At 37.4% G+C, this 12,400-nt stretch overlaps 1 protein-coding gene across 1 annotated transcript in view; it reads right to left on the bottom strand.

Annotated features, from left to right (window-relative positions):
- The window catches only part of LOC134666839 (eukaryotic translation initiation factor 5B), a 46,827-nt gene that overhangs the window by 15,725 nt on the left and 18,702 nt on the right, over positions 1 to 12,400 (bottom strand). Inside the window, exons 15-17 of the mRNA XM_063524156.1 lie at positions 4,344 to 4,508; positions 3,577 to 3,684; positions 2,385 to 2,546 (exon numbers count right to left, since the gene is read on the bottom strand). Of these exons, the coding sequence (XP_063380226.1) occupies positions 2,385 to 2,546; positions 3,577 to 3,684; positions 4,344 to 4,508 (435 nt within the window). The remainder of the gene's footprint in view (positions 1 to 2,384; positions 2,547 to 3,576; positions 3,685 to 4,343; positions 4,509 to 12,400) is intronic.

Raw genomic sequence — 12,400 nt, 5'->3', positions numbered from 1 at the left:
CGAAGAAAGCACGCACCGATTTCTTAAAAGCGAACTTGTTAGGGGCATTTTTGATAATAAGGGGGAGTCGGTTCCAAAGACGCGCTGCCTGCACGCAGAACGAATCTGACATGAAGCCAGTGCGATGTGGAGGGATGGACAAGGACATATTGCCAGAAGAGCGTCTGGTGTACCCAACTCAAGAATTTTACACGAAGAAAAAGCATTTTCATTTCTTTTTGTAAAAAAATAAGGTATCTGAAAATCAGTCAAGTCTTTACAAAAGACTCGGGTCTGTAAAAAGTTAAAAAGAACTAAACTTTGATAAAAGGACGTCAAGGACATATTCTTATTTATTTTATTACTTTACTTTTGTTTTCCTTTTCTATATTACTTATATGATTGACTTAACACATTCACTGTCAAGAACACGTATATGTGTTCATTTTGTACTGGAAAGTGTTAACCATAGGTGTTAAGGGTGACGGGTTAGAACTGGTGGTAGTTGCTGACATTTATAAGTGAATTATAATATGCCTAAACACATATGTCATCCGCAACACGCATCCTCAAATTTAAAAGGAAATATGTCATTACAAAACACATAATAATAGGCCATAAACCTATATTCTAATCCGATAAGTACCCGACACAAACGCCCCCCTAATACCAGCGGAGTTCCCGCGCTGAATAGCCAACGATATACGCTGGACTAGGTAAGAACGAGACCTAGGATCGCAACCCCAAAATAAAATGCCTATATTGAAGAATAAAGACTTTCGCTTTCATTTGGTAGATGTTACTTACCTTAATCAAAACCAAAATATTACTTTGCTAATCCGCGAAAAAGATAACGTGCTAGTCAATCAGTGCTAACGCATTATACTTACTTGCGTATTTACTTACCTTGCTGACTAGCATGTCATTTGAGTGACTCGTCCAGTATAGGTTCGATTTTGATGCAGACTTATTCGCCCTTTCACGCCGTTTCTATTTGCTTGTTGTTACTTTCAGTATACTTACAGTTAATCGATTATAAACTTTATTAGTAAGACATAATGTTGAATCGATTATAAACTTTATTAGTGAGACATAAGGTGGTTACTAACCTTGCTGACTAGCATGTCTGTCTCGTCGAAGTGTCGGCCGAACATTTTGGGCGACTCGCCCGGTATCGGTTCGATCTTGATGCAGACCTCTTGGCCCTTCCGCGCCGTTTCTACTTGATTGTGGTTACTTACAGTTAATCGATTATAAACTTTATTAGTAAGACATAAGGTTGTAACTAACCTTGCTGACTAGCATGTCTGTCTCGTCGAAGTGTCGGCCGAACATTTTGGGCGACTCGCCCGGTATCGGTTCGATCTTGATGCAGACCTCTTGGCCCTTCCGCGCCGTTTCTACTTGATTGTGGTTACTTACAGTTAATCGATTATAAACTTTATTAGTAAGACATAAGGTTGTAACTAACCTTGCTGACTAGCATGTCTGTCTCGTCGAAGTGTCGGCCGAACATTTTGGGCGACTCGCCCGGTATCGGTCGATCTTGATGCAGATCTCTTGGCCCTTCCGCGCCGTTTCTACTTGCTTGTCGTTACTTTCAGGTTACTTAGAGTTAATCGATTATGAACTTTATTAGTAAGACATAAGGTGGTTACTAACCTTGCTGACTAGCATGTCCGTTTCGTCGAAGTGTCGGCCGAACATTTTGGGCGACTCGCCCGGTATCGGTTCGATCTTGATGCAGACCTCTTGGCCCTTCCGCGCCGTTTCTACTTGATTGTGGTTACTTACAGTTAATCGATTATAAACTTTATTAGTAAGACATAAGGTTGTAACTAACCTTGCTGACTAGCATGTCTGTCTCGTCGAAGTGTCGGCCGAACATTTTGGGCGACTCGCCCGGTATCGGTCGATCTTGATGCAGATCTCTTGGCCCTTCCGCGCCGTTTCTACTTGATTGTGGTTACTTACAGTTAATCGATTATAAACTTTATTAGTAAGACATAAGGTTGTAACTAACCTTGCTGACTAGCATGTCTGTCTCGTCGAAGTGTCGGCCGAACATTTTGGGCGACTCGCCCGGTATCGGTCGATCTTGATGCAGATCTCTTGGCCCTTCCGCGCCGTTTCTACTTGCTTGTCGTTACTTTCAGGTTACTTAGAGTTAATCGATTATGAACTTTATTAGTAAGACATAAGGTGGTTACTAACCTTGCTGACTAGCATGTCTGTCTCGTCGAAGTGTCGGCCGAACATTTTGGGCGACTCGCCCGGTATCGGTCGATCTTGATGCAGATCTCTTGGCCCTTCCGCGCCGTTTCTACTTGCTTGTCGTTACTTTCAGGTTACTTAGAGTTAATCGATTATGAACTTTATTAGTAAGACATAAGGTGGTTACTAACCTTGCTGACTAGCATGTCCGTTTCGTCGAAGTGTCGGCCGAACATTTTGGGCGACTCGCCCGGTATCGGTTCGATCTTGATGCAGACCTCTTGGCCCTTCCGCGCCGTTTCTACTTGCTTGTGGTTACTTTCTATTGATGTCACGATTCCCAGCTCAACGAACTAAAGAAATGGAAAAAAATCAGTATATGTTCATGATATTTTTGTGAGTGTATTTTAGGTGTGATTTTGTTTGTATTTTTCGTAATGTTGCAGCAATTTTTCTCGAGTACAAATAATAGTACTAGGTACAGAAGATTTACTCTCTAACAAAACGCGTCTGTTACGATTAGGAGAGTTATGACCGCTAGGTGGCGACAGCGCCACGCGCGGCTTATGGCTAGCCACCAAAATTGGTGTGGAACGGATGTACTTGTAGATGTTGCAAAGCGACGAAATCGCGGAGTGAGCCACGTTTGGGATCTAAGAATTATACTCATAGACTAGGAATCCTTTAGACCGAGTTTAGAGCAATTATTTCATGCAACCGATGATGGCAAAAATGCAGGGGTGCGCGGGACGAGGTGAGCGAAGTCCCGTGCCGTGATTGGTCCGTTCAAAGACACGGACGTCACACAAAGACACTTTTGACTCGAACATGGAGTAAAATAACCGTATGCGTGGCAGAGGGGGTAGCGCGACTATGCTCAGTCTGGAGGATGTTTTGTCTGTGATTATACTTAACCAGCTGGATATGACATATTTGAACTATAGTTAGCATACATATTATTCCTATGATAAGAAAGGCGTATAGCAATATATGACCACTTTGGCTATCACTTTTTTTTTATGTGTTAGTCAGCAAACGAGCAGACGAGCCGCCTGATGGGAAGCGGTCATCGTCTCCATGGACATAAGCAACATCACAGGAGCCACTTAAGCGTTGCCGACCCTTGAGAACCCTAAATACCCGCTTCTTGAAGAACCCAATTTTCTAGCACAATTATTTGATGCTAACCAGGTTTTAACATATAAACTGACTGACACTCATTTCTAACTTGTTAATAATGAAAAAAGTTTGTTATATTAAAATCGACACGAAAATTTGGAGTGGAAAAAGTCGCCACCAAATTTCACAATTTATTGAAATGTTATGTTTTAGTATTAATTAAGTTTGGACATTTAACGAGTCTACTACATTTTTTTGAATTACCTCTTGGCTGGGAACGCAGATAGGAGTCCCCTCCTTAACGATACCGGCCTCGACCATCACACCGCACACTATGGGGTCCCGAGAGTTGAACACGAACTGTGGTAACACCTACACAGAAATATAATATAAATACATAAGAGTCTGTTCGGAAAGGGAACAGCCGTGGAATGTATGGGGCCCAAAATAATAATTATATTTCGAGGATCTCGGAATAACGATTGCGATGAAATTTTGGTATATGGGAGTTTTCGGGACCGAAAAATTTATATAGCTAGTTCTTATCTCTGGAAAAACGCGAATTTTTGAGTTTTTATATGTTTTGCACAGAGTCTACAGCTCTCCAAATAGCCTTTGAGTCGTTTTCTTTGTCAAAAAAGCATGTCCCATTGCCAATAGGCTAAGGATAGGGTGGTATGTTACCTGTTTTAATCACACATGAATTTAAGATCCACAGTGTGCCTCAAGGATCTTCACTAGGTCCTTGGTCTTTAAAGCTTAGGAACATTGTTTTTACAAAGTATAGGCCCCGTGCATGAACTATAGGGGGCAGTATAGGAGCCATCAGATTTTCGGCGCGAGGCGTAAATGTGTCGTTTATGCTTCCGATGTAGCCCACAAGATGGCAGAACCTACTATGCACAAGGAAACGTACCGACGAGAACGGTAGATGGTAGCACTTGCTTTGGCAATGTACATGTGCACATATGTTTCCGATTTAGGCCACAAGATGGCAGACTCTAACGGTCCCTATAGGAAAAGGAAAGTACCCGTAGTTTGCAGGGGAACACAGCTATATGCTTGAACTCTTCTCTCTTCTTCTGTTTCAGTTCTTCCCTGTACGCGGTGAACTTGTCGAACAGGTGGTAAATGATGTCGGCGGCGAATATCTTCACGCCCAAGTTGTCCGCCATTTCTTGTGCGTCGCGTTCGATCTGGCAAAGGGATTTGAATGTTATTTACAGGCAGTTAGAATTCACATTTAAATAAGATATAATGCGTAAAGGGGATATTTGAGCCAGGTACGATTCGTGACGGTTATATTGTTTAACTTAGATTTTATGATGACGAAGCCTGTTGCGGATATCATCCTTGGTATGTTTGGGATGAGGCATGTTGCTGATTTGCATTTGTGGCCACGGATTTCTTACACATGACTAGAGTATTTTTTAACATTGCAATAATATTTTTAACAATATAAAGATACAATAAAATAAACATGAGATTGTGAATCACAATGTGGTCAGCCGTCAGGGATTTAAACTTTATTTACAGGTAGTTAGATTTCATATTTAAATAGGTTTAGGTTTAAAGACATTTATTCTCATAAAGACAATACATCACTGACATGAGAACATATTTAAAAATACATATTTACATCTATTTTCGTCGTCGCAACATAACAAAAATAAGACAAGTACATATTTAATTTTATTAGGATTATCTGAAAAACATAAATTAACTAACACGTTCAACTCGTTTTATATTATAGGTTTGGCTGCAATGACATGTTTAGCAAGTTCCTTTTTAAACGAGTTAAATGCGTCGAGATGTTTAATATGTGAGGGTAGGTTGTTATACATGCGCGCACCCTCAAAAGTAATCATTGATTTGCCGTAGTTAGTACGAATCTTCGGTAAGATAAGGAAACTAGCGCGGCGGCTATGCCGAGTACAGGGGTTCGGAACATTTCTTCTACTTTTAAATGACAAGTTCGTGTGTATTTTTTTATTTAAAGTTTTACGTATAAAAATGCAACTGTTGTAGACATATAATTGTTTAATACTCATTACTTTTGTTTCAGCGAAAAATTTTTTTGTAGGTGTTAGGTAGTGATAATTAAACAGCATTTTAATTATTTTATTCTGTAAAATTTGTAGTTCAGCCAATCTTGTTTTTGCAGCACTGCCCCAAATTTCAATAAGGTATAGCAGGTGTGGTTTTACAAGCGCATTGTAAATAGTAACTTTTTGGTTTTTAGGTATATACTTAATAGTGTTATGAAGAGAACCTCGCAGGGTTACCAATTTCTTTTTTATTTGTTCTATATGATTGTTCCAGGTTAGGTGTGTATCCATGTAAAGGCCGAGATATTTTTCATGAGTTTTTTGTTTTAAGGGGATGTCATTTATTGTTAGAGGCGCGTGTGTAGGAATGGGTTTGTTTTTGGCTTTAAATATTACGTAGCAAGTTTTGGAAACATTAATAGTCAACAAATTACATTGCAACCATTCGTAAAGGATATCTAGATCATGTTGAGCTCTAGTAATGATATCATGTATAGATGAACCAAAATAGAATAGACAGGTGTCATCGGCGTAAAGAGTGATGTGGCCATTTAGATCTAGTTCATACACATTGTTTATGTAAGCTAAAAATAGGAGGGGACCCAAAATCGAGCCCTGCGGAATGCCACATGTTACGGGAAGTGGGTCACTAGTGTAATTAGAATTAGAGCCTTCTATTTTAACTACTTGTAACCTGTTTGTGAGATAGGATTCAAACATTCGAAGAGCTGTCCCGGTTATGCCAATGACTTCTAATTTTTTAAGGAGTAAGTTGTGACTAACAGTGTCAAAAGCTTTTTGGAGATCTATAAAAATGCCAAGAACTATATTTTTATGGTCTATGTTATGTTTTATTTTGGTAATGAGATCGACAGTTGCTGTGAGTGTGTTACTTTGGGGTCTAAATCCGTATTGGCCTTTAAAGAGAAAATCAATAGAGTCAAAATATTTTTTTAATCGTGTGTACAATATTTTTTCCAGGATTTTAGACAGCACTGGTAGTACAGAAATAGGCCTGTAGTTACCAGGGTCAGTTTTCAATCCTGACTTATATATAGGAGTGACTTTCGCTATTTTTAATGTATCAGGAAACACACCAATTCGTAAATTGTTATTAAAACAGTACGTTAGTTTGTTGACTATTAAGACTTTCAAACATTTAATAACTTTCGTGTTTATTCCGTCTAGTCCGCTACTAGTGTTAGAGTCAAGCTTATTAATAATATTTTGAATTTCTTCTTCAGAACAAGGTTCAAAGTTAGTCATTTTAGAATTTGGAATATTATTCTGTGGCAAAGCGTATATGAAGTTATCATGATATTCTGTAGGTATGTCTCTAGCTAAACGTGACCCTATTGTTGAAAAATAAGTATTGAATGTTTGACAGATGTCGTATGGCTTACTGATTTCATTGCAGTCAACTATTAATTTTGAAGGTGCGCTACGTTGTTTGATTTTATTATTAGTTAAGGTGTTCACTAGATCCCACATTTTCTTTGGCTTGTTGTTGCATTTTTCAAATTCTTTGTAGTAATATGAGTCTTTTGTGTCCTGTATTAATTTAGCAACTTCGTTTCTTTTTGTTCGAAATTGTTCTCCTAAGTTAGGATCATCCGGATCTTTCTTTAACTCCGTCCACAATAAATTTCTTTTGTCTATTTCCGTGATTCCGTGATTTAAATGGCAGAAACGACATGTGGTTATGCATGAGTGAAGGGATTTGAGCCTTATTCAATATTTAGGGTTCATATTTAAACGGCGAGTGAAACATAGCGAGTTAAAACAATTTAATTTATCTATAGTAATCAGAATTAATAATACATGCTTAGTTATTACGTTAAAATAATACAGCATGTTTATATTTAATTGACAAATATGAATATCAAGAGCGAAACTAACTGCCATGAGTAAGAGAGATATAAAATTATGGACAATTCAAAGGAATATGGTCCTTTTATACAATAGTTACGGTTCTAAATTAAATGGCAGAGGCAGTAAACATATTGCAAAACCCGGGGTTTTGATGCGGGAATGATTTCGCGTGTTTATAACTTTTTTATAGTGCGCTGGTGGCCTAGCGGTAAGAGCGTGCGACTTTCAATCCAGAGGTCGCGGGTTCGAACCCCGGCTCGTACCAATGAGTTTTTTGGAACTTATGTACGAAATATCATTTGACATTTGCCAGTCGCTTTCCGGTGAAGGAAAACATCGTGAGGAAACCGGACTAATCCCAATAAGGCCTAGTTTCCCCTCTGGGTTGGAAGGTCAGATGGCAGTCGCTTTCGTAAAAACTAGTGCCTACGTCAAATCATGGGATTAGTTGTCAAGCGGACCCCAGGCTCCCATGAGCCGTGGCAAAATGCTGGGATAAGCCCAGGAAGAAGATAACTTTTTTATAGTAAAACCTATGAATTAAAGATAGGTAGTAAGCTCTAAATGTGTCGCTTAAGAGCCAACAGGAGTGGTCATTCCTCCATACAAACGTAGTCCTCGTTTTCCTCCGTGGTTTTTGAAGCTAGAGCAATGATTTTTTCAACACAGATTAATATTGTCAATGTCTGTGTCGGACCGTTTTGCTTTTTTTGATATTTTTGTTTTTTAAGGCGCTAGAGCCCTTCAAAAATGGCCAAAATGGCCTAATTGACTATGCCGCAATGAGAGGCGTGGTATTCAAAACTGATATCAATTAGCCAAAAAAGCAAAACGGTCCGACATAGATAATTTCATAATCATTCAGATTTCCAAATTTGGTTACGATTGGTTAAGATTTGGAGGAGGAAAAAGAGGACTACGAAACCTCGATTTTTGACATTTTTACGCAGGATTTTTCGCCTCAGCTGCAGTTGTCCCTATCGCACTAATTTTAGGGGCGGGTTCAAGTTTTTAAATACGTACACAGACAGAAAAGTGATGGGCAATAGTCGACATGTAATATCGATAATCTAGTGATGTGAGAAGTTATCGATAAACCATAACAAAGTCGCGATTTGCCCCTTAGTAGGCGAAGTTAGTGAAGTAAGTAATACCTATTGCACTTTTGCCTCAGGGGAAACCGTTTAACAATATTATTTCTTGGTTCATACAAAGCTGAGTAGACGCACTTTTATTTTATAATAATTTTTGATTTCGTATCTGTGGTAATAAACGCTTTGAATACATTTTTCTAAACATCATTCCGAATCCAATGAGGTATCACACCTTTGAACTTGTACTATACTGTTGTCCCAAATTGGGGTTTCGTATTTATTCCGACCAGAATCAGGAGCTCCTCAAACATAGGTAGGTACCTAAATGTATCCAAATCTGAATCAAAAAAAATAATCGGCCGAGAGCATGTCGGGCTATGCTCAGTGTAGAGTTTCGTAGTTACCGTTCTGTCAAAATAGGCCAAACCGGGGCGACAAGTCAGTATCATACATTTACAAGGGACTACACAGCGTTTTACGTATTTTTAGATTTTTACTAAGAACAGAAGATTTTTTGCAATAACTCAAAACCGACTGGAGTCCGGTCATATTCGCTATATAGTTTTCATTGAAAGTAGTTATTAAGCGTTTGTTCATGTTTTTGAACCATGGTTCAAAAGTTACAGGGTGGTGGGGATATATTTTTTTCTTTCGGAGCGATTATTTCCGAAAATATATAAATTTATCAAAAAATGTTTTAAGGAGACCTTTATTCGTTTTGAAACACCTATCCAAAGGTAGGGTAAGGGTAAGGGGGTAAGGGGACTAAGCAAATAAAAAAAAATATACTTATATACGAGTATATACCTTTGAGTTCAATCGTAAAGGACATTTTAGCGAAAATGAGTTATATATACAGTTTTAATACCTGGCTTAACAACCTCAAAGCTGTACTCTGATTGCCTAATCATGCATGCCATACGATTAAATAAATAAATATACAGTTTTGTTCAGAATTCCAAGCGCTTTTGTTCTGTATAGTTAAAATTTCGATATCTCGTAAAAAGTTGCCTTTACGACCCAATTTTTACACTATGAGCTTGCAAAAACAGCTTAGCTCAAGGGGCGTAAATGACCAGTTATTTTTTCTTCTTTTTGTAAATAAATTATGTTGTAAAGGACTAACAATACTAACATGTCCTTTGTCGTCATTTAGCCCTTCATTTGTCACGATAATTTTTCATATCGTGTGGTCAAGATGGTCGTAAAGGACATTATTTGACTATTGAAATTATTTTACTTGCCCTTTACGACCCGTCCTAAAAATGATTTTACCTTAAGTATACGAGGCGAACAAATTGTAAAGGACTTTTATAATTTTTGTGTCGTTTAAACTCCAAATTGCAAACAAATAACATGGACGTAGCAGTATGTAGACTATCAAAAAAGTCGTTTTCGGGGACTTTTATTACTATAATGTAATGTTTGCCGTCAAATTTGAAAGCATTTACGCAAGAGTTTTTTCCGCAGTTATCTTTGTTCATGGACGTAATTAGGTCTATAAAGCCAAGTTGATAAATAGTTTTATGGATCCTTTATTACCAAAATATAACGTTTGCCCTTCAAATTAGAAAACTCAGCTCCAGAGTGTTTTTCCGCACCTATTACTGTGTTACTCGCAGTGGAGTCTCTTATAGTCTTGCGACAATAACATATGTACTAGCCTGTGCATAATACACTCTGAACCTTTCCGACTCGCATTTATTGTTGATTAGGAGAACGAGACAGGTACAAAATACAAAAAATACAAAATTGTTTATTTCATAAAAAGCTGTACATATAATTTGAGGGATGGTGTCTCCCGGTAAGCAATATATGCCTGTGTTGGGAGGCACCGCTCTTCCGTTATTATTGAAATCTAACTAATACTAAGCTACACTATTTACAAGTCACAAAATATTTACTACCTATACTATTTACAAATAATAATTATATACTAATTACAAGCAATACATTAATTATAACTATTAACTATAAGCAACACAAAGACAATAAAAATATGTGATCAGAAAAGTACTCAAGCCTGCACGCGTGTGTGTGTGTGTGTGTGTGATGGTACTCATCGTAAAAGGCTCTCTGTTTTCTCATATGTTTTAGTTTTGAGCCATTTGGTTACAGTAGAGTAGACTTACATTCATGGGATTGTTTAGGGTAAATGTTTAGGATTTTATTGATTTTATTATATATGAAAGCGGATTTTGTGTTAAATTGTGAGTTCGCAAAGGTTGTTCTAGTATGAGAAGATCTCGCTACATTAATTAAAGTTCGTTTTATGTTATAGTTAGGATTGTAGGTAAGGTGTATCAGCGATTGCCCATTGCCTCGCTCCTGACTATTTATTATCCGTTCCACGTTGTTTATTGTGCGTATTTTAATTATTTGTGTCATTGGTTGAGCTCGGCTACAATAACTAGTTGAAATAAAGAACAATGCTTCGTTTCAAACACACTCACAAAGTTTGGAACGTATCTGGACGAAGTGGTAATTAATACTTAATGACCGAATCGGTTATAATTAATTCGTTTACTTATATTACTTGTTTCATAATTTCTAACAGAAGATATTTTTAAGTATTTGAAATTAGAAATTATTGCAGGTACAGTTAACAGGGATGAAATAACACAGAAATTACTACTTAAATAGGAATAAAAAAACGATTTAATATTTTATTGTTTCGTATTTTGAAATAAGACATCTTGAAAAATTGAAACTGTAGAATTCACTAAGGACGTTCCAAATGTTTGATATGCTAATTCTTATCATCGTTAGCTGATCTTATACTTCCCTTGTTATGGTTAAAGGCTGTCATGTTATGATTGAAGGCGGCTAGTGTTAAGCACTGGGACATTTAATTTACCTTCATTCCCGAATATTAGCTACTTTGTGAGCAATTGGTTCAAAATATTGTGCTTTCTTTTTTCTTTTTTTTTTTTTTTTTTGGGATTTATTATTACTATATTATTAGAAAAATATTAATAACAACTGTACCTAATCGGGTTATACCTAGCATCATTAACTACCGTTTGATACATTTTTAAGCTTCGTTATAAACTATGCTGAAAACAGTTAACATGTGTAGGTACCGTGGCTGGTAACTAATACACCTCGAATTTGGAATAAAATAGTCTCAGAATGTCACTTACGACCCCTACTAAACAAGATACACTATATTATCAAAAAACGCAGCATGGGTGTAAAGGACATCATAGTGTTTTTGACCAATTCTATAGGACATTAACTTCTTTCGTTTTGAATTTATACATATGATTGCTAATTCAGGTTAAAGAGACTAACATGTTGAGTACTTTTTTAATACACATCAAAAATATAGCTCCATAAACAACAAAAATAAATCTCTGTCTACTGAAAAATTGCATTTTGTCCTTTACGCCACTTGAACCCAAAGGTATCGAATATTGTATGGGGATCTCAGGTCTGCAATTCTTTTTTAATAGTTTTTATTTTACCGTTCCGTCGGAATGCGTGATTCATGTACTTACGATCACAAGTCAAAGCCTCGGACAGACAGGCAGACAGACGAACATGGCGAAACAATAAGGGTTTCTTTGGTGACTACGCAACTCTAAATATCGGACCACTAATAAAACAGTTATTAAGATTTTAATTTGATTGCAGATTGTAGACGGATATTGAATTCAGTTAGGTACCTAAAGTCAAGAAGTTAAATCACAATAACGGGGAATGTGATTCGGTCAAATTCTGTTCTAATGTATGGGGAAGACAAACAAATTATATCCAGCATTCAATGAATGTAGTATGATACCTTGGGGTATGGTGCTTTACGCACACTAATGTCCCGACCCCTCCCCCTGACGCAACCCCCCCAAAAAAAAAACTGTAGGACGCTAGTGTGCGTAAAGCACCATACCCAAAGGTATCATACTACATTCATAAAATACTGGCTATAGTTAGTTTTTCTAAAAACACAATTTGACCGAATCAAATAAGTAAACGCTTAGTGGCGGTAGCGAGCTAACGAGTTACCACCGAAGAATAAGTTTGTAATATAAGAAAAGAACTAGGTGTAGCAAAGCTATAACGGACCGACCGCTT

This window comes from Cydia fagiglandana, chromosome 8 (genome assembly GCF_963556715.1).
Source record: "Cydia fagiglandana chromosome 8, ilCydFagi1.1, whole genome shotgun sequence".
NCBI lineage: Eukaryota > Metazoa > Arthropoda > Insecta > Lepidoptera > Tortricidae > Cydia > Cydia fagiglandana.
Note: the sequence above shows the minus strand (reverse complement) of the source record. Positions and strands in the feature narration are given on the sequence as shown.